Source organism: Coturnix japonica, chromosome 3 (assembly GCF_001577835.2).
Source record: "Coturnix japonica isolate 7356 chromosome 3, Coturnix japonica 2.1, whole genome shotgun sequence".
Taxonomy (NCBI): Eukaryota; Metazoa; Chordata; class Aves; order Galliformes; family Phasianidae; genus Coturnix; species Coturnix japonica.
This window is the reverse complement of record NC_029518.1, coordinates 79,888,378-79,911,884: the sequence shown is the minus strand read 5'-3', so window position 1 is coordinate 79,911,884 and position 23,507 is coordinate 79,888,378. Positions and strand designations below refer to the sequence as shown.

The window sequence follows — 23,507 nt, the reverse complement described above, 5'->3', positions numbered from 1 at the left end:
AACTATTTTACACTGAGGGTGGTGAGTCACTGGCATACACTCCAGAGATGTGGTAGAATCCCCTTCCCTGTAGACATTCAAGGCCTGGCTGGATCAGGCTACAACAAACCTGATCTAGCTGTGGATGTCCCAGTTCATTGCAGGGGTGCCGGAAAGCATGACCTTTAAAGGTTCCATCCAACACCAAAGATCCTATAATTCAATAATACCTGTAGACAGTTTGAAAAGCAAGCAATAGTTGCTGAAAGTTTAATGAGTGGCTGTTTCCTCTCCATTAAAGGTGGGAGTTTTTTTTTAAATTGCGCACTTGAACTAAACTATTGTTTCTATCATGACTTCAAGATAAGAACTCATGTTACCTGTATAGCTGTGAGGATGTTGGCTAGCGCCTGCCCATATGTATCATGGCAGTGAACAGCAAGGGCACTCAGAGGGACTTCCTTCATAACAGCTTCCAACATTCTTTTCATACTTCCAGGAGTCCCCACACCAATTGTATCCCCCAAAGAAATTTCATAACAGCCCATACTGTACAGCCGTTTAGACACCTGATCAGAAACAGAAACAAGAAGGCAAGATAAAAGTAAAAATAAGGTCCAGAATATACATTAAAAAGAGTATACTTCTCTACATATCAGAAAACCACTATTCATTCTTCAAAATTGCACCCCAAGAAGAACATCCCATTCATCTTCTCCTTTTGTAAGTTTATAGGTCTGATTCTGCGTATGAAAAAACAACTAAGCAATCCATCAACAACTGCTTTCTGGCTCTCCACATAATTCAAACAAACAAAACTTTACATTATGAACTTCTGTCAAGCCCTTTCCCAGCATTTTCTTTTCTCTGGGCACTTCCCAGCTGTTTGTTTTTCTCCATGCACTTTTCAGATTACAAACCACAGGGTAAAAGACCTGCCTTTTTGTTTGCTTATTAAATAGAGTCAAGCACGTGGCTTAGTTAAGACATTAAATAATCAAAAAGTAGGTTGATTTGGCTTTGTCTAGGTACTGAAAACATCAATGAAAACTGAAGTTTTAAGATGTTTGCTTTTCATGAAGCCAATTTTTTAAAAACGTATAAAAGAAAAGCTGTAATTCAATTAACATTCAAGTTTTTAAGTCCTATTTTTTTTCTCTTCATAACAAGCAAAACCCCATACTTGTTGCAGTTCTTACAGAACTAGAGCCCTTAATGTTTCAGGAATTATGTCTGCTGAATTTACCGTGTGAGCATGAGATCAGATTGCACAAGGAGAGACATACACAAGGAAGCAACAATTATGTTTACACTGAATATATTGCTTTAGGAATTGAATGTAGGAACTTCCTATTTTGATTTTGTCAAATTTATCCGGAAAAGGCTTCAAGTGATTTGCACGTGCTGTGTATGTATGTCTCCTTTAGCATTTCCCACTGTGCATCAGCAATCCCAACAGGCCACTCCATTGGAGAGGAATTCTAATCTGGACATCAACTGTTTAGAAATGAAAAAAACATGACTCTTCTCCAGGACAAATTTGGTTGCACTGCACTTAGCTGTTAAAGCAATTCCAAGACTTCATCAGCAGGATTGCTGTGAATATGCCTGAGGAAGCTGACAAAGTGCTGCACTAGCAGTCCCAGAAGTACTGGATCAATATCATTGTTCACTTAATTCAAAGAACAGCTGAAAAAGAAGTTCAAGTGGTCTGAGTTGTCTTGCTTAAAGCCTTTAAGCACTATGAGCATTGCAAATGTAGTAAAACTCCTGCTTTATAATCGAAGAGTCCTTTAGTCATATCAATATATATTCCATTGTTACTTAAGAAAGGGAAGGACATTCACCAGATTGCAAAAATGAATTGTAACTTGCAGCATAATTTTATATCATCATCACACTGTGGATGTTTAAACTGCACTGCTGTTGTAACATAAAATGGACCATCTGCAGTTAGAGGTGAATTAGCCCCAGTTAGTCCCCAAACATCCGTTTTTGTTTTGTTCATTTTCACATTCTTTTCCTCACTTGATTCATTTTATAGGTGAGTATTTTAGTGATGGCAAGGAGACTATATGAACTGCTAGAAATCCTATTGAATTCCCTTCAAACCTGTGCTGAGTTCTTCTCTCTTCCAGCTTTCTAAATATATTGTTCTGAAAGAAGAAAATGAGAAACTTTGCTAACAAAACTGAATATCATCATTGACGTGTCGTGACCTAGCCTTAAACTGACCCTTAAAAAGAGAGATGCTTAGTTTCAAGAAGAACATGCATGCTTAGAACATGAACGAGTGTTTCTCATGCTGAATTTTCTAACCTACTATACTAAGAGGCAGCTCATTAGTTATAAAGTTTTTTAAGTTTTCAGTGTGGATTTTTGAGAGTAAGGTAGGGGACAAGAGAACACAACACAATGTAACCAGAATGTGTTATAGGTTTGTAATTGAACAGCTGTGTTCTGCACTACTGGAGAGTTTTTCTCTGCATCAGCCTTGGGCTGCTCCCTTTGGGAGCACCGCCCTGACATCAAGCATTGATCAAAATGGAAGTTGGTGACCTATCACTGCAACCCAAGAGGCATGTTGCAAAGAAAATCTAAAACTATACTCTTAAATTTAATACAAAAGGTCATAGTCTAGTTACTAACACTTTTAAGTGAGTAACAACACAAAATCACATTGCAGTCCTTATGATGCAAGAGAAACTTTGCAATAATAGAAAATGATGTTAAAACAAAATTAGGTACATTTTCTGTAGCCTGATCAGTGAATGGAAATTACTCCATAGTTAATATTAATAAATATTTATATGAAAAACAGTTAAACAGAGACTTTATTCCAAGGAGAAGCAGAGTGACAAAAATGAGTTATGTAGTTTTATTATAATACATTAAAAATGTTTTGTTTTGTTTTTTACTTTTAACAAAGAACTATATGCATGAACCAGATGTATTCTATACGTATCTGAAGCTTGGACTCACTAGATAACTGTAAAACAGTTATGACATAGTTAAGCCCGAAAAGTATGTAGGTTGATGATCCACCTCTCTCCCCTAATTGCTTTTGCTTCAGTTAAAGTTTCGATTAAAAAAAAAATAAATAAATCTGTTCACTCTCATTGACAGTATCAAAATAGCCTAAACCTTTCAATCATAGCTGTTGATTACAATGCACAATCAGATGCTCCCATCCCAAGAAAAATGATGACCCAAGAGGCAGATCTCTGACAGGGAGAGCAACAAGGGCCAGTAATATTGATTGTTTTGGTTCAGCAAAGGATGAGTGCAGATGTTCACATAAAATCCATTAACAGCTAATCAGATGTTTCTACAGAAACATGACTGCTTGCTGAATCGAGGCCTGCATTAGTAACTTTAATGAGGAAGCTTTCATTCTTAAACTCATGCACAATGGTGTAGAGGTACACAAAAAGACACGTACTAAGATTTAGGCATAAAATAGCTGTGTATGTAAATATATGCATGTTTGGAACATTAGATAGCACACCCACTGTCAATCTGAAAAGGGGCTTTTCTGCACAAGGAGAGTAGCTAGTTTAAGAAAACAAGCAACACATGGAAAGAAGCCTGTTGGGGAACATGATATTGCAGTAAGCAATTTACCAACAGCACAGCTGAATCTGTCATCACCACTCTAAGTAAAGCTGTGTCACTTATAACTTTCACTTCATATTAAAACCAATTAATTTAGAAATACTGAGTACCTTCCAATTTAGCTATTTTTTCAAAGAGTTCAAGTATTATGTGGCTGCTGTGGGAGCAGTATTATCACAAATTCCATCTGGGATGTACACAGAAGAAGATGCATGAGAATGGGACCTGAAAGCCACACAAGGAGAATACAATAAATCAGACTAATGTTGACTAGGTGCTAGTGCTACCAAAAAAAGTGGTTTGCACATTTTGCTACATCATCAAAAATAGGTGATTAAGTGTAACAGAGAAGACAAGTCTTTCTCCAGGAGGAACGTTGTGTTTGATCTTGTGCTGCTTGAATTCCCTCCCTGCTTTCATCTCTGCTGTCCATCTCACCCTCACTGCACACTTCATCTTCCTGCAAAATATAACACTTGTATTCCACTTCCCAGTTTTTTCAGTCTGCCAGCTCTGCTAAGAAAGAAAAGGCTGGACTAAGACCATCTTCACTGTCTTTATCCAAAATGGAAAAAAATTGGTGGAGAGAGGTGTCCTTCATCAGATGAGCATAATGAGTTAAGTTGCAGAAAATCACATTGTGGACAAGTTCATGTGTCAGTCACGTGAGACTTGTGTGGCACTTGCCAAAACACAATGTTTTACCTGTGACTTTGCTGGCTGACAGCAGCAATAACTCATGCCAGTGTAGGATGGATCATCTCATACAACCTGGTCCACTGACACACCTATTTCTTTAAGTGTTTCCATACTTCCTTGTTGAAGGGAATAGTACATGATACATCTTCTCATGACTGAGGGACACCATATTCTCATGACAATCAAAACACACCATTTGACCACAGATGGTGGAGGAAAATAGTGAAGTTGTGCACCTACTTTTAGTTTTAGTTGTGGTGTTTTTTTTTGTTTTGTTTTGTTTTGTTTTTTTCTCCTGTTATTCATTAAAGATCTTTTTTAGGATTAAATAGATAATATGACTATTAATTTCATTAAAAGAAATGTCATAATTTCACTCTTACTTCTGCCACTTTAGTTGGTGTGATGTCTCCTTCATATGGGCATCCCAATGCACAAGACACATACCTATAGTAAAAAGAACAACACACAAAGATACTTCTGTTTTATATGTGCATTTATGTATCTGTTCATGCTACATTAAAATAAATTTTAAAATGCTTACATATAACCTTGAGTAATTAAGCTAATCAATGTAGAATAAAGATTTTAATAAAAAGTTAAAATTACATCAGATGAAAATAGCAGGTTTCCCAAATTTCTTTTTAAATCACAGGACAAAATTTTATATTTTTATTTATGCTCAATATACGTTAGAAGTTGTAAAGCATTAACAGCGCAGCCAAGTTAACTCTGCTGCAGGAAACTTCAATTTTTCTCGACATTTCCTTTATAAGTTACAAGAGCCTGTTCAAATTTTGCCTTGCCTGGCCCACACAAGCTATTCAGAGGAAGCATCCTAACACCTCCTTCATTGTGCCAACCTGGATCACAGAGAGCAGTAGAAGGACATAAGCAACTTAAAACTACCTCACCACTTCATCACAGTAGTTGGAACAGTAGTGATTGGGGGTAGCTTTGGCCCTCTGTGCTGGCACCTCTGTCCCAGTGCCCCAGGAGACCTACAGCTTCATTGCTTGGGACAATAAGAAATCGAGACCAGACTGTGTCTCTCAGCAGCTGTCTATTCTACAAAGCACAAAAACTGAAAGCCACAGCTGAATCTTCATTGTTCAGTCTTAATGCCGTGATAATGTAGAATTGGGTTTAAATTTCCTTTTTTTTTAATAACAATTAAAATACATGAAATTCCAATTATATTTCTAATTGTTTATCTTAAATTGATTAGGAAAAGGATTAAACCCACCAGAAACAGACATTCAAAATCAAAATAAGTGTAGCTGTAGAGGTATTTCCAACAGCTTCAAAGACTGGCAAAGCCCCGGCCCCAGTGGGAGGTTACTCAACTGCTTAATAGGGGAGCAAGAGCCTCTATCATTCCCCTGTTTCTCCCCTTCCCTCAGCACTAAAGAATATAACAGAAAATTATACACTGTATAATGAAACTAGATTGAAAAGATGCCAGTTTGTAGTAAAATGCATGTATTTTCTTTGCAGTTGACAGATAAACAGATTGATATAATGTGAAATCAGGATGAGTAATGGGCAAAAACAAATTGTGAAAAAATGTCAGTATTTTAATGCACAGAACATATTCCATCCTTTATTTCAAGGCATGCTGTCGGCACACGGGGACTAGCAGTGAGAATGAAGCAGATCCTGAACCTAAAAAAGCATCTTGATTAGCCCTGACAAAGAAATGGAAAAGAAAGTTCATTTCCACAAAAGTGCTTGGGTCCAATACATCCTGCTTGTAATTTTAACCCAGATGCCCAGTAGGCATGATTTCAATTATCTTTATGTTATTATGAAAACCAGGTTTTTCAAACTCAGCCATGCACTTTTTATCCTTCAATTTAGTTGTCACCATTTAAATTTTAACATTCCAACTTTTCTTATCTACATGAAACAGTAGCTACTTTTAACAGTTAAGCACTGCTCTGCTTTCCAGAAACACATAACTAAGAAACAACTGGAGAAAATTTCCTTAATTTTCTTGTCTGCATACAAAGAGATTTTCAAAAGCTACTAAACATGACAAATGTCAGAGCCAAAGGGACTGGTCATAACACAATACCATTGTGCCTACAGCTAGCAAACACACAGACTTTTAATGAAACGATTTTGCAACATCAACCACGGCTCTCATTATGAAGTGAGGCAAAACCAGAGCAAAGTAAATACAAAACATACAGTATTTATTTGCATGTTCCTAGCATTTACATACCTTAGATCAGTAAGATCTGCATTTAGTAGTGATAATGTGGCACAAATGACATCTGGAAAGGCATATGGCAAACAGAAGTAAAAATAGGACAAAAGGTACCTACAGAACAAGGAACTACTGACTCCCTGTAGTTCCCATCAGCTAGCAGAAACTTGCCTGAGCTCACATAATGCAGCTGGGCCTGCTGGGGTATGAAATTATGTGGTGACCTAAGGAATCTGCCTACTACAATGCACAAATCTGTTTGAGATTATGAACTCCCTGCATGCTTCCACCACTGCAACTGGAATGAAATTTTAAACAAAGAAAATATGGCAAGTATAATCTAACTGGGCACCTGATATTCAACACTGCACTGTAGAAAATAGAGACTACAGAAAAATTAGCCAGGTAAAGGAATTCCAGCCAGAGACAGCAGAGTTCTAAGGATAATGAAATAATTATTTTTAGTCAAACTTGTCAAAGATGAACTCTAAGGATTTGGCAGAATTTAGTATGCTAATGCTAAATGCTCTCATTTAATGAATTACAGTAAGAAATGTGGTTATAACATCAATTTTCTTGGTACTGTCCTTACCAAAAAAGCAGTGGGATTCTATGAAGAAAGGACAGAATCAACAGAAATGGGACTCAACAGACAGCAATGACAAAGGAAGTTAAATGCCTGAGACTGTAAAACAGCAAAATGCACTCCAAACATATACAAGGATAAGCATTTCAAGAACTGAATACAGAACATGAATTTCATTTGACAAGTTCTTGTTATGTTCTCTTATTGGAAAGCAGACACAATTTGAGTCATTCACAGAAAAAGCTGGAACAGATGCCTGCAAGGACTGGTACAGCTAGCAGCAGTACAATCTGTTACATGAAAAGAGAAAACATGCATGCCTCTGTTAAAGAGGGAAGATAATTATTTATCTCCTCTGAGAATTTGCCAGGACATTCAAAGGAGCTCTGGGTGGGATGCTTTGTAATTGCATTTGTGTGATTCCAAATTAATAAGCTTGAGGAAGAGGAGATAGATAGGTTTTAATATAAAGTTATCTGTTATCTACATATACATTTGCCAACTACATTTTCTTTGCAGTATTTGAAATGATCCATAAGGTATAAATGAGAATCCAGCCAAAACCTAGGACCTCCACCCACACCCCTTTCAAAATGGCAGACAACTCTGAAGAACATGCTAGAGAACGGATTAAAAAGAAGACAATTAACAAGATAGAGCCACAGGAAGCAACGAAGGACATACATTTAAAGAAGAGCGTGGTCCATTGCAGCAAACACTACTGACAAAGCAAGAAGAATGGCGATAGACTACTGTTTCTGAGATCCTGTCATCAGGGAGTTTGGTGAGAGCTGTTGCAGTTGCAAGCAAGCAACAGAAGCCAAAGTGTAGGAGTTATAGGAGGGAATTACAGAAAAGGGTCTCCAGACAGTAATTATAAACAGCGCCTTCAATGAGCTTAGAAATGAAGGAGAGATAGGCAATGAGATATGATATAAAGAACCAAGTAGGGTCAAAGGTGCAATTTTTAAGAGGCAAATGCTTACTTATATTGCAATGGAAAAGAGCCAGAGGACAATGAGAGGTTAAGAAAGAGAATAAGGGAGGGATGAAATAAGAGGGAGAACAGAACATGGGGTCACTGGGGCAAGTGGAAGGGGTACAGATGGAAAGAAGACTAGAAACTCCTGCTGCTCGACAGTGGAGGAGAAGGAAAAAGATTATGGGAAGGGAATGACAGAAGGAAAAGCACAGTGTATCTATTTTTCCACATGAGAAAAAGCATGTTTCTTCTTGTGTGAAGAAAAGAGGCAGAGGGAAAAAGAGGGAAGAGTTTTAGCAATAAGTTACAGAGACAACTGGGATTTAATTTGGGGATTCACTTAAGTTGGAGAATACAGCTGTTTTCTAAAAAAGATGGCAAGACTGAAAGAGGAATTTGTAATGAGAAAGACTGCCTTGGTCTCAGGATACTCACCAGAGACACTCCTCAGTATATGAGCAGAAGCAAATATCTGGAAGTTTACAAAGCAAACTTTGCAATTGGAAGTGTTTAATTCTAAGTATGTGCTTAAATCTTTGTTGAAGGAAGGCCAGGCATTTTAGTAGCTTAACTATTTCTTTAGCATGCTATCACTAAAAGAGCTCAAGCAATTGGAGCAGAAAGAACTTGCAATATGTGAAAATACCTATAAAGCCCCTTTAGTAACACACAGGTAGATGCTGTTTTTCTCACTCAGGTTTTATGAAACCAATTAATTCCCTTAGTAAAGGTGATAAAAAGATCTCTGCTTCCTTCCCCAGGCAGAGTTTGCCCAGTCTCTTGCATGTTTTTCAGACTTCACTGCAGGTGACTATCATTTGAGCTTCTCCTAAGCTGCTTTCTATGCATACAACAACAATTTAAAACACAAAACCCAACAAATTTACTGTGTAATATTTTGGACAAAAATGCTGAACAGCCCCTGGGGATGGGGAGGGATAAGGAAGAGGAAGCGAGTTTTCGGTTTCTTCCAGTAAGCCAAAACTAAATTGCTGCGCTCCACAAATTGTATAGACAGTACGAAGTCCCCAAGATCAAGGTGACTAGGAGCAGTGATAACTACCACACCAGCCCAATGACTGCATATGAAACCACAAACAGGGTAAATGAACAAACTTTTCAAAACCAAAGTGTTAAAATGAAAATGAATCCAAGCAGAAACTCAACTCCATGTTGTAATCAGCCCTTTGTCAGCTTGTTTCAGCAAGAGTTCGAGAGCCAGATCCACAGCTGCTACCACAGCTGGAAGCACAGAGCCTCCTGAGAAGCCAGTTGCAGACTCAGATGCTGCTGTTTCCTGTTTATTATTATAGTGTAAGTTCGCATATAATTTACCATGTTCACTGCAGATGTATTTATTTTTATTGGATGTTCGTGCTAAAATGTATATGCCTATCATTTAGCGAATTCATAATACTAAGGTTGATATATTCTGTCTCTTTGCAAAGGAAGCCATTTGTTAGAAACACACAATCTTTACTGTAAGGAGAGGGGAATACAAATAAGAGAGGGGGGAAAGGAGATTCTTCTAAAAACAAAATCTCCAAGACAGCCTCACAGTGTGTAAATAAGTCCAGTATTTTTTTTAATGTACTTTGAAGCCCAGAAAACACCACTAAATTCTGTGAGAGACCTCTCTAAAAAACAGAATACTGTTACTATAATGAGGGGCATTTCAGGTTTAATAGCTATTTTTAATTATCAATGCAACAATCAGTAACATACTACCAAACAATGCATGGTTATCTTATAATTTCATTCAAATATTTTAAATCTAATTTTACATCAACACTTGAAATGAAGAGGGATTGCTTTAATTCAGAGAAGTACGAGAAATAAGAGAAATAAGTAAATACACTTCTGGCCCTACAGTAATATTTCCTATCTTACTGGCACAAAACTGATGAGTACAAATTGATATAACATGGTTCTCAATAAAAATCTCTCTTCTAATATTGAGTAATCATCCACCTTGATAAAATTCCTTCATTATTTTCATAACTTTTGCCCAGTAGAGAGAAATGTGCGAAGTCCCAGCTCCTAGCAGTCTCTGGATTCTCAAACTTCTCCAGGGGCCTGTGACCAGATGGCTTAATACTGTACAACCCTATAGACTAGTTTACTATTTACACATTAAAATGCATTGCTTCCAAGTCTATTAAATGCTTGTCTACATTTGTTGTTCCCACAGTCTTAAACATAGACTCACGTATAGTGAGATGAATGTGCTAAGCTAGTTTTACTAACTTCCTAAAGCAGGGATAATAATACAAATCACCCTGTTATTAATATAACTGTGGCTACACCAAAGAACTACACAATCCAGCCTAATAATGAGGGTTTAATACAATTCATATAAAGCAAATGTAGTCTAAGTACTCTAAAAATCCAAAAAATATGACTTCTAAGTTTCTGTCTTCATTGGTAAAATATACACGGTTATAAACCACATTGATTTGTGCAAAACTGCACTGCTCGAGTTTCATCTCCTCATACTGCTCATTGGGTATGCGAAATACAGTGTTGTAAGGCCAGCAGTGTCTTGAATTAAGGAATCTAAGATAAGCTGTCAAAAATGGAAGAAGGCATCATTGAACTAAATTACTAAGATCAAATTGTCTTGAAAATCAGAAGTTTCAGATACTCAAAATGTTTCATTATAGAAATAAACATTTCTGGAATTGCTTGCTATAAAATACATCAAAAGAATACTAATGTGTTCTTCTGCCCCCCTTCCTTTTTTTTTTTTCTCCCCCTCAGAATAAATCCAAGTATCTCTAGCAGAATAAATAAAAAAAAGAGTTGATTCTTTCTGTTAGGTTTTGTACTATTTTGTATCTTCTTACTTTTTATACTAACACAGATGTACAATAATAAGTATTTACTATGATCAATGAGGACGTATACAAATTTAAATCTCAATGTTAAGATAGCTTTATTACAACATAATGAAAAATGTACCGTTTGCAAAATTTGAATAATTTTATGTGTGTTATTGTTTGTATGACATTTATCTGCCACAGAAAAAAAATATATATTCCCAAATTTCAAGTATACCAACTGGCACTGAATTCCATACAAGCACGGATGTTTGCCAAATATTGATACAATTCAATAATCTTTTCCATATTGTGAACTTGGGCACACTGCTGCTCATTCTTAGAAATTATAGACTATAAACAAAGGAATTATATACATCAGTTTAGAATTAATGTGTGATTACACGTGCTTTAATTTATGAAGCAGCAGCTTTGTAGGGAAACACTTCCAGAGTTAGAAGCTATTTCATAGCAAACATTTCCATCTGTTTTTCTAACGCTGAAACTCTAAACATTTGCATACACACTCAGATTTGCACATGCAGATAGTCCAAGTGGCCTCAAATGGACTATCCACAGGAATTTATTTTTTTTTTTCAGGGCTGTGACATACATTCAGCTTTTAATTACAGGTCACGGAAAAGTGCTTTTTGATAGATTAAATAATAATAATTGCAACATTTCAGCTTTATATTCCTCATTTATTTTCTTCAGGACAAACACAATCCTACACAGAACAAAACATTTCAGAGGAATAGTATTATACTGTTTCACTGTCACAGAACTAAAGTAAGAACTGAAGTGCCATTCGTGGAAAGAGGTGGAGAGTGTAGACAAGAAACTCCTTAATTTCTTAAAGACCTTCTACTGCAGTAACAGCAATGTTTCTGTTCAAATTATGTTCAAATTATGTACTATATTAACTTTGAAGAATTTACCAGAATTTACTTAATTTTTAATTAAGTAATTTAATTTAAACAGAATTTACTTAATTTTTTCACCATACCTACACTTATATTAAAATTACATTTAAAGTCAAGCACAGCCCAAGTGATTACTTGGAACTAGCATGTGCCACAATTTTTCACTAATCCTGGATTATTTGAGTTCTTTTTTAATCACTGAAAAAGATGTGATACCTGTAATAGTATCTGAATGATGCATTAAAAGATACAGTCCTAAAACCAGCTATATTTTGTGCCATGTCCCATGTAAAACATGCATAGTAGTCATTAGCTGACCACACAGTTTATAACACTGATTTGGCACAGTGTCTTCACAGAATGTGTCCCAGATGTTATTGTAAAGTTTTTATGCATGTACAAAAACTAAAAATTAAAACCCCTTTATGATGCTAATAAATAGTCAAACTTCTATGACCATATGCAAGATTTCAATTCTTCATAAACATTTGAACTAATTTAGTAAACATTTAGAAAACTGTGTACTGCACTACAGATTTTAAATGTGACAGCTGACAACATAAATTTTCTGGATGATGATCGAGTCAATGTTAGTGCAGCTGTAGCAACAGTAAGACATGCAAAAGCTTAACGTTTAGTTTCAACTATTTGAGTGCATTTTTTGTAAGATTCAAGGATTGCCAATGATTTACACTCAGTACATACATTCTAAATTGCTAGTAAAAATGAGAAATAAAATTTGAACCCCTTAAAATTATTTTGGAAGTATTTTTCAACTGCACAAATAAGGACTTAGGGCAAGACACTAAATTACCCATTTCCTGAAAATAAATAACACTTTAAACAACAATAGTGCCTTAGAAAGGAAACAATCCCTGTATTAATAGAAATACAATTCATGCATATTTTTGTTACCGAAGTAATTCAAACTAAATATTTTGCCTACAAAAAATCAAAATGTGTAGTCCTGGGAGTGTGCATGTGTAAAGGCTGCAGAGTTCGGCTACAGCTCTTCAGAAGTAGCTGTTCTCTAAGAAACTGATTAAAAACAAGAATTCTCGATGCATAGAATGCAAATCTCTGCCCTTACATTCTACAGCTTCATTTTATGTTACTTTGAATCACAAAGATACATTCATTCTATCAATTGCAATTTTTATAAACTATAAAGCTCTGCTTGTTCGAGCATTCAGAGTATCACGCAAAGGTTATTAAAATGTTTTAAGGAAAATGACATTTATTTCATTTGACACTAATACTTTAAATATCAGCTGNCTCTTGATTGTTTTATATCCAGAAAAAAGTCACCTTGATTGCAATGAATATTTCTGCTAAAGATAGTTTTAAGTTTCACCTCCTGATTATCTTTTCCACATTCTGTTCTGTGTCATTAAACGCAGTGTAAAGCTCCACAAGTGCAAACCTACTTCAATATATACGTAATCTGATTATATTTTATCTGAGTTAAATAATCTCATTTTGGATTACTGTGTGGGCTTTTCTCCTCATTCTTTTCTGCCTTGTGGCCATATATAATTGATCAGGTAGTTAACAATAAATGTATGGGAATGTTGTAGAATCGTATCATGGGAATGGCTATTTCCATCACAGGTCAGTGTATCAGAGCCAGAATAATTGCTGCTGGCATGTTACAAATGCCTCAGACGCACATTCTGTGCAAAAAAAGCAGCAGGGTTCCGGCTTCTTAAACATGTGCAAACTAGTGCAGAGAATATAAGTTACCACTTTAAGCTTCAACATCAATCTAGAGTCTACCACAGGGGGCTTCTTCATCACCTGCAGTTTACATCTTCAGAAATTCCAATTGTTGACACCCGTAGCTATCCAAAAATATATGCGATCCACAAGCTTTGAGGATTCCCTTGATTGCTGGCTGGCTCTATTGGGCCATATGTTTGATGTTTGGTAGTGAAATACAGGAACACAAAAGAGAAAGCATTGTTTGACATGCACTAATCCCTGAGCTTAGTCTTCCTGGAAAACTTAAGTTACTAGTTACACTCTCAGCTTAGAGTTCAGTTTCAGAAAAACACAACAAACAGCGGCTGTAGAGACTGGTTAAATAACAGAGACTTCTTATAAGAGATGTTGCTCAGGAAGGCAAAGCTTGAATCAAGCTGCTAGTTGGAGTATTTAAACTCTGTTACAATTTTATTGTTTTTTAATGAGGTTCGTTTCTATCCAAGTGATTGTCCATCCAAAATGGGCCAGACCAGGCCAGGCAAAAAGGACATAACAATGTATGAGACATATAATTATAAAATCTTTTCTCAAGGCAAACACTATGCTGTGCAAAAAGTGCGCAATAACATTCTCTCTTTGCTGTTTTGAAGGAAAGACGGATCTCAGTATTTATTCCCAGACAGATTTCCAAGAACAGAGTCTCTGATGTATCTAACTTTACTTCTTTTCAGCTGCAGGTATTTCCTGAGCCTGATATAGTTTGCATAACTAGCACTCCTCAGTGCTGAGTTTCATTTTGAAACATATATGTAAATGTTATTTCCATTCACAAACAATCTTAGATATGAAGCTCAATGTAATGCAACAGAAAACAGAAATGAAAAAGATTGTCAAAGGGCCAGTACTACTCAGGAATTCTGAAATTTTAAAAGAAAATATTCCAGAAAAAGATCAATACTGGGAGATTTCAAAGTTTCATACTTCAGATATCCTGTATGCTTCAGATCCTCAAGCTTTCACAACAGATTTCAACAAAAATAATTTTTTCTTCAGGAATAAATTTGTTCCATTATACATTGTATGAAGTGATACATCATGAACACTACTACAAAATAAAAACATTCAGTATATTTTTTAAGGTTCAGGGAATGGCATCAGCAAAACAAAGTAAGTTTTTTTCCTGTCATCTGTGATGATTAAAAAAAACAAAACAAAAAACAACTGCATAATAAAATAGATTTGTATATATCCACTGTAATTTCCAGATATATCTAGTTGCCACTAATTGTTGCAAAATATAGAAATGAATTACTAAATATATTCACATTGGAAAATAATATCACAGAAAAGGCTACTATTTCATTAATTTATTACATAAAAATATGATAATGATCTTTTCTACTGAAAAAAAATAAACCCTCTAACATTATTCTGAAAATTCTATAAGATTTAAGAATCTTAATATTTACCCACGCACTGGAATATTCATATTTCTTGCTGACTTAGCAACTTCTTCAAATTTTTCTATGCTTTCTTCAATAGAACAATTAATATTCATTTTGCTAAAAGATTCAGATGCTGCACCAAATACTGAGACCTCTGTAGCCCCTGCTGCAATCTGAAAAATACATTTCAACAGAACAGAAGTACAACAATACATTAGAAGATGAGATTAAGTATTTAATTCCATAAGAGCTTCTGGAACTTTAATATACTTTATAAATCTCTATTTCTAACGTATAAGTTTAATTACTTATGTTTTAATCTATTGCATACAAATCAATCAAATCAAACTTTTGAGTTCATTTGCTTATGACAAACCTCCTTCTTCTTCATAGACATATAAAAATGCATATATTTTTAAGTAATAAAATTTAAGTATTAAAATGTAGGAAAATATATAATAAAAATAACAATTCATTTCTTTTTTTCAAAAGTAAAGATCATGTAACATCTCTGAAATATTCATCTTCTGTACAAAGTCAGTTCCTTGCCTACCCCAGGAAGTAGATTTAGACCAGAACCCACAAATACACAGAGCAGCAACAGTAACCAACAAGATTTCCTTGATACAGTTGACTGCAGTATCAGCAACAGTAACAAATAAGATCTCCTTAATACAGTTGATGGCAATGATCGAGTGTAATGGTAATGGCGTCATAGCTGAGCAGAGAATATAGAAAGAGGGTGTTTGGATACTGCTTAGAAGAGTCAGAGCAAATACCAGCCTAGAAAATGCCTAGTGTCAATGTGTGTGTTTCACTGAAGGGACGATTACCCTGAGCTTGTACTCAGTAAATCAACTGACACGAGGCAAATCAGAAACCACTGCAGACAAAGTTGGCTGACTATTGGTAGCTGACTCACTTATGTATAGGGTTGTACTTAACAGAGATTGCATATGCGGTATAGAAACTGAATGACAGACTATACCACAACTGTCCATCTGTAAAGCAGTATGCCTCCCAAATATGGCCTGCCCTCTTTCAAGGCAAAGCATGGAAGAATGAAACATTTTTAGGAAAAAACAAACAAACAACACCAAAAAAAAAACCAAACAAACTATGTAAAGACAAATATCAATATGCATTGCTTTTTCAAGACTGAACTATACCATTCTGAGTCTTAACATAATGAATATTTACACTGTGTGAACTGGAACAGTTAAGAATTTATTAAATGAAATATTTAAGGAATCTAATACATTCCTATAAACCTCTTTCATTTAATTCACTCACTATTTTCTAACAAGAAAAAATTCTGCAGAGACTTTCCCAGTGCCAACAAGTCTAAGAAAAAAAGGGAGTTCTCCTTTTTATGCAAGCATCATTTATATGAATATAAAAGGACTGATGGATATTTTCACTGGTGGAAGAAAAAAAATGAAAATATGGAGGAGGAACATTCATGTCTGCTACTAACACACTTACAGCTGAATGAAAACCTTTAAGATTAGGTGTGAGAACATGATACTGGACTCCAGGATGACGCTCAATGCCTCTCATTACTTCTTTGTGATCCGCCATCTAAAATACAGAAATAATTTGCATTGTCAGCCCACACCTGAGCAATTGTGCCTTTGCAAGATATACTTACTCTTTTCTCACTCAAAATTAAATATAGCTCCATGTATTAACAAAGAAGAAAAAGCAAAGATTTATTTGTGTATTAAACTGTAGATTACTTATTTTTTTAATGTTGCCTATGTTCGAAAACAATAAAGTTAACATTACATGTAATTCCTATTTTGCATCTTACAGAGTTTGAGTTTTAGAAAAATCAATCTACACAGAATGTTTTAAATGCTGTTTACATCAGTTTTCATATAAATTTCCAAACAACAATACTGATTATTTTCACACTTGTGCAGAGTCAACTTAGGAATACTGTATTAAAAAAATACATGAGCTATGAAGCTTTCACTACTTGTTATTTGGAACTGCAAGATGTGAAATATTGAGAGTTTGCAGTATCTAAATCACAGTATATTCTAGATTACTAAGTGTCAATACTACCAGCAATCTAGAATCTCACATCACTGGTTTCCTATTATGAAAATGGCTGAATTAAATATATCAGAACAATGCAAGCCTGCCTCCAACAGTGTAAGCCCAAAGTGCACCTAGCAGATACATGGTACGTATGCAGAATGTCTTACAGGCTGATACAACTTATTTCACATCAGGAATCAAGAAATAGTACAAAGTCAACTTCTGTAATTGCTTCCACATAAACTGTATCAGTCTTTATACCTAACATAGTTGATAAACTTAGAAAAACATTCTGTATTGCTATATTTAAGGACAGTTTTTCATTCCTCAAATTAATAACATTTCTGAGAGCAAAGGAGAACATTTAAAACTAAATGACTAAATAAATGGCAAATGTAGGAACTAATTCTACAGTCCAACTTAAAATATATTAGAAAATAAAAATGACACAGTTTCAAACTGTATAAAGCTGCCAGGTCCAAAAAGTACCTTAAGTAGTATATTCTCCCATTACTATTTTTCCTGTATGTAAAATCCCATTTTTACACATTGCATGATAGAAAATTTTAAATTGTAGTAAAATATTTCTTTTCCAAATGTATTTAAAAATAATATTTCTAATGGTAGGCATTTATAATTTGGGGGCCTGTAATTTATAGGTGCAGGATCCTGTTTACATAGAACTTCTACTGTTCTACTGTGGGACTTCTAGCATTTTTTTCAGCAACAGAATCTCTGTGACAAAAAAAAAAAAAAAAAAATGGATAGGAAACCATAAAAGAACTTGAAAGTAACAAAAAATAAAGAAGTAAATGAGTAATCTAAACATAACCAAGAATTTTATTCCCACGACTCCTGAGAATAAAAATGAGCAAAGAAAAGACAAACTAAAGACTGCATTTCCTATCAAAGCAACACAATCTTATATTTTAAATAAAGAAACATTTTAAGCATAACTTAAGTCATTAAAATAAAGTATTCAGACGTGTATTTAAGATAAAAAGGGACTGTTCATTTTTTCTGACACAGTCACAGCAGTGTTAAATTTGATGCTCTTAATGGCTGATAGGAAAAGGAAATAATTAGATAGAAAATGAAGAAGTCCATCACTTCCTTCCTTCCTTCCTTCCTTCCTTCCTTCCTTCCTTTCTTTCTTTCTTTCTTTCTTTCTTTCTTTCTTTCTTTCTTTCTTTCTTTCTTTCTTTCTTTCTTTCTTTCTTTCTTTCTTTTCTTCTTTCATTCTTCTTTATCTTCTTTCTTTCTTTCTTTCTTTCTTTCTTTCTTTCTTTCTTTCTTTCTTTCTTTCTTTCTTTCTTTCTTTCTTTCTTTCAAGACTTTCCCCTCACGTGTTTAAAAACTTTATGTTAGATTTTGTGTTGCTGTGGCAGCAAAGTTTGATGACACTTAGCACAGGCACTTTAATGAGCACAACTGAAAGTACACTGCCACCAAAGAAATTCTGCATTATCGCTGTCATCCTTATTTTATCCTTTCTTTGAGTTCTTCTCTGGTGATCCCAGAAACACTGAAATAAATCAGGGTGTGCTCTACAGCCAGTTTGCTTTGCTATCTCAAGAACAAGAAAAAGTATGACCATATCATGTTTTTCTCAGAAGAAAGTCTGGACTACAGTTCACTTGCAGGACACATTCTCAACAGCTTAAACTGGACAAAATTTGTATACATTTTAACAGAAGATGTGCAATTAAAAATGTTAAAAATTAGCATATTTTCTCACATCAATTATATTCATATTTCACTCAATAACTTGAGTGGTCCTTATTAGACATACAAATACTCCAGTGCTTCTGCATATACTGGGGAACTTCAGAGTCAGGGAAGTCAGTTGCCTTGGTTTGGTGTTAGGGAACATTTCTGAAGTATCCCCAGTTTGCACATGTTCTGTGCAATTACGTTTTCTTTCTCTGACTGTAGAGAATTTTTTTATGTTTGGGAGTGATGACTAAGTCTAAGATTTCAGCTATGAAAGAAAGCAGAAAGCTGGAAGAAGAAAGCTAGAAGTAGAAAGCTAGAAGTAAGAAAAAGCTGGAAAAAGGTTCAGCAGAGGCTCCTCCAAACTGCTCTGTTAAAGACATTTCCCTTTTCAGTCAAAAGCTGAGGCTCTACTGCTTCCTCCCTGCTGGAGGAACAGCACAGCTGTGGAGCAACCAAGCCCATGCTTGGCCATGTATCTGTTGAATGGATCCTGACTGTGTTTCACAGATAGATGTGACTTCCTGTCTTGAACTGCAAAATCACCATGGACTTGCCTCAGTATGTGTACTCTTGCCAGTCTTGGTTATATTCATCCACCTTGCTCCGTTCTTGGACTCTGCTGGAATGACCCTTTGTCAACAAGGCTACAGACTCTGCTATCCTGGTTACTGTGTTTGATTCAGGGTTCCCTTTCCCTTCTGGAGCAATCTATTTTTGCTGTTTCCTCACTCTAACCAGTTTTTTTTCAGAACTTTTGTTCAGTTGCTGACACCGACTCTGTTTGCATTCACTGCAGGTGATTCCCACTCCAGGGCATGCAATGCGTGGCTCTGGCTAACATTAGATTATAATTAGAAGCTATAAAGCCTACATGTTCCAACAAGCCCTTCAATGGGCACAGGTGAATACAATAAAAATACTTTCAACTTGTTATTTTTTATTAGAACACGCTGTGGAACAAAGACACAAAGATAGATAAAGGAATGTATGGTTCTTATATAAAGGTGCATACACTGAGACTACGTTTCTATTATTAGCTCAACTTCAGCAAATCTAGAGAAAACCATGAAACGTGAAAACTGCATAAATAGCATCTGACAATAGTATCTGATTTTACAGAAACAATGTATTACTCCTGTTCCACATTCTTGGATAAGTACACAGGCTGTACTTTTGGAAAACACTACTGCATGAAATGACATGTAAATTTAAAGTAGAAATTGTGATGATTTTACACACCTGAGGCACCCATTTGGATGAAACGAAACTGGTCACTTCTATTGCAGGAAGGCCTGTTTTAGAAAGTCGGTTGATTAACTCTATTTTGGTATCAGTTGGGACCATCACCTGTGAACACAAAGACATTTTATTGTAAAGTATTTCATGAAGCGAGTCATTTGTATAAGTGACACGTTCCTATCAATAATCACTACATGTGTTATAAAATAACCAACTATACTTGTGTTACATTGCTTATTGAGAGCAGAAGCTACCATTCAGGGGAAGCAATAAATGGTACACAAGATTCTAGACCATTTTTTCCAGCACGAAAATAAAATGAGGAAACACTTACATTTATGGAAAAGAATTATTGTTTGAGTTTTGACAAAAGTATTGTGTTTTAAATAATCCCTTCCAATCTACTTCCATACTTCCCTATACTCCTTTAGGCAAATAATATCAGAGGACTAATATTTATTTTTCTTTCCCTAATTTCATTTCATCAGGAATTATGACAAAATCTATCATACTATGCTTACCATACATATATACCAACATATTCCATGTTACAAAGATAGCTAGTGTGTTGTGGTGTTTGCTAATTATGTCATAACAGAATGTGATTAGCTGACAAAAATTCCAGAGGAAAAGAAGGTGGTTGAATAAAATAAAGGCTACTTAATCAAGTATAGCAAGAGGTGATGCAATTTAACTTTTGGCTAAACAGTAATATACTTTAATTCTAAGACACAAGACAGTTATTAATACACATAACTAACTATATTTCCTGTATAAAATTGAAAAAATATAATTATTATAATGCAAGTATTTTACACAATGAAAAGAAACTGATTTTTATGTCAAGATATGGCACACATGAAAAAAAAAAAAAAAAAGAAATTACCTTTTCATTTTGTAAACCATCCCTTGGCCCAACTTCCACAATCTTTATGTACTCAGGCAGCCCAGATGCTTGGGATTCCTGAAACACAAAACAATGAAGACCTGTAAGATAAAAGGCACAGCTTGTACATGTCCTATCACTCCAGGTATAAAGCCATATTGTCAACAGTAAATTTTTAAAAAATCTGTGAGAATATGTTCCACACCCTGAATTAGGGAATAAAAGGCAGAAGTTATTGACATGTATGTTCTACAGCAACTGAGGCTACAAATGCTTATTTTAAGAACATACAGAAAACCGTAAGTGAACATCTTGTTTTACAAAGTGAGAAATATTCCCATTTCTAAAAGCTTCCCAGTGAACACGCATTACCATCCTCCAAACTTTTACCTGAATGTTCTCAATTTAACCAAACAGTTACTTCTGTGTAAAGGTTTGCAAGACTAGGCTATAAATCTGGAAAGAACAGAGCAAAGTCAAGAAACATTGAAGAGATTATTAGTGAAAGATGAAAGTAATTCCTCTGCTGGAAGATGAAGGCTTTAAAGAAGGATTTAAAGGGGAACAAGGAAGGCCCCTGGTAGACAAGAGGAATTTTCCAGGTGTAAGAGAAGATTCAAAAAGGCAGGAGGCTCAAAGGAGGGAAAGAAGGCAACAGTAAGGTTATAGGGCTAAGGAGAGCATGGGGAGTCGAAGGGAGAGGAACAAGAAACAAGAGCAGAAAAGCAGGTGAGGGGAAATGAAACTTCCTTTTTTATTATTTAGCTGCTCTGTTATTGAATCAAGTTGACAGGTGCGGCAGTTAATGTAACCTGCACCTTGAAGTCCTGAAACACTTCAGAGTAGTTGCTTAGATTGACCCCAAAATGCTTTGTGTCTTTAAAAAACAAATCAAATGGCCATCTTCGGGCAGGCAGCCAGCTCCTGGATGAGCAGACAGGATGAAGAATACAGGCAGCCCCACCAGGAGCTCCGGAGGTGCCCTGTTTTCTATACTGCACTGAATCCAGAATTCTATTAGGTGTCTTCAGTTCGTGCTAAAGCCCTTAATGGGATTAGTGCAAGCTACTTGTGGGACTGCAGCTCTCTCATAACCATGACCTCCCCTGGCAGCTAAACTCCACTGCATCCATGAAGCTGTCAGCTCCAGGGGACCAATCCTGTATGCAGGAGTCAGAGCTTGCACAGAGATCAGGCACGGCCTACATAAATTGTTTGTACCACACATGAATAAGACCACTGATCTCACAACATTCAAAATGTGTGCTTCATCCCTTTCTTGTTAGTAACATCAGTGCAGTTCCAATCAAAGCGCTGCTAATTTCTCCTCACAGCAATGGAAAGAAAATGAGCCATCTGCACCACACTTCTACAGCACCTTTGGTTTTCCCCTGTGTTCTCAGCGCCTGTGGATTAAAGGAAGCTCTCCGTAGTAACAGGAGACATACTGGCCAAAACACAATAAACATATTTCAGTGCATTTACTGTATATTTATCTGAGCACAGTAAAAAGAATGGGAAACAGCTGTATAGTATCTATTTGATCACGTGGAACATCTGGTAAGTTAAAACTTTGTCAGGCTGTGCTAAGCCCACACTCGCTGACAGTATAAACCTACTTAAATGGGAAGGTAAAACCTTCACATCTGCTGCATATTGTTCCTCTTTATTTTTTTCCCCCCTCGAGTTATTTTCACAAATATGGCACAGCTTCAAGCATAAATCTGGGTTATTTCATGATTATAGATCCTTCTTGTTACAAGGCAAATGCCACAGTGTTGCTGTGAATAGAAGCTGTGACTGGAAGGGAAAAAGAAAAGTGGGGGGAGAAACAAAAAATAAAATAAGGATCTAAAATAGATAATGCAAAGTTTAATTCAGAGTATGAAAAATATCCATAAAACTTTGGTGGCAAAAAATGTTCAACTCCTAGGCCAAATCCTGTAAATCCTGCTCAGTCCCTACTGTGGTAAAACTTCCAGTCAAGTGGAAGAGCCGTACTTGTCCTTACAGAACAACTCACACAGCTGTACTATGTGTTGTAGCCACTTACATGGCCAGTCAAGTGGAGCTCTGCAGCCTTCAGACTTCACAGAAGACAGAGTGAATGATGCTGCAGAAAGCCATTCCAATACTGATTTATATTTTCCACTTGTGATATTACATGCGTACATATCTGATTTTCTCTGTATCCCTCTTGCTCATTAGTCAGTTCCAATTTAAACTCTGTTCTTGACCACAACGCTGACCAAAGGGTACAGAATGATTTTCATGAAGGCAAGTCACAAAATGGAAATTCAGGGCAGTGCTACAGACAAATCCTAACTCCCTTCATGCTGATGAACTAATGGCTCAGAGTAAACATCTTGGCTCTCAGACCACGAAAGACTTCTTTGACATTACATTTCATCTGGTTTCACCTATTACATTCTATTGCTCTGTCTTCAAGGTCACCCAGTTCCTCCTGTGCGCTATCCAGTACGGTACTGAAGTGGTTGTCTTTCTGTCATCAGTAGACATTACCACCCTGATATTTCATAATTAAAACACGTGGAATACCACGAGCACCTCATTTTAGCAAAAATACATTCAACTCAATATATTTGAGTTAGCATTATTGAAGAAACACATTAAACAAAATGACCTGAGGATCTCC

At 35.8% G+C, this 23,507-nt stretch overlaps 1 protein-coding gene across 2 annotated transcripts in view; it reads right to left on the bottom strand.

The window, feature by feature from the left end:
* The window catches only part of HMGCLL1 (3-hydroxymethyl-3-methylglutaryl-CoA lyase like 1), a 71,429-nt gene that overhangs the window by 31,566 nt on the left and 16,356 nt on the right, over positions 1-23,507 (bottom strand). For both annotated transcript variants that reach the window (XM_015859229.2, XM_015859228.2), the window contains exons 2-7: positions 20,852-20,929; positions 19,966-20,073; positions 16,450-16,545; positions 14,989-15,137; positions 4,677-4,740; positions 360-548 (exon numbers count right to left, since the gene is read on the bottom strand). In XM_015859229.2, the coding sequence (XP_015714715.1) occupies positions 360-548; positions 4,677-4,740; positions 14,989-15,137; positions 16,450-16,545; positions 19,966-20,073; positions 20,852-20,929 (684 nt within the window). The remainder of the gene's footprint in view (positions 1-359; positions 549-4,676; positions 4,741-14,988; positions 15,138-16,449; positions 16,546-19,965; positions 20,074-20,851; positions 20,930-23,507) is intronic.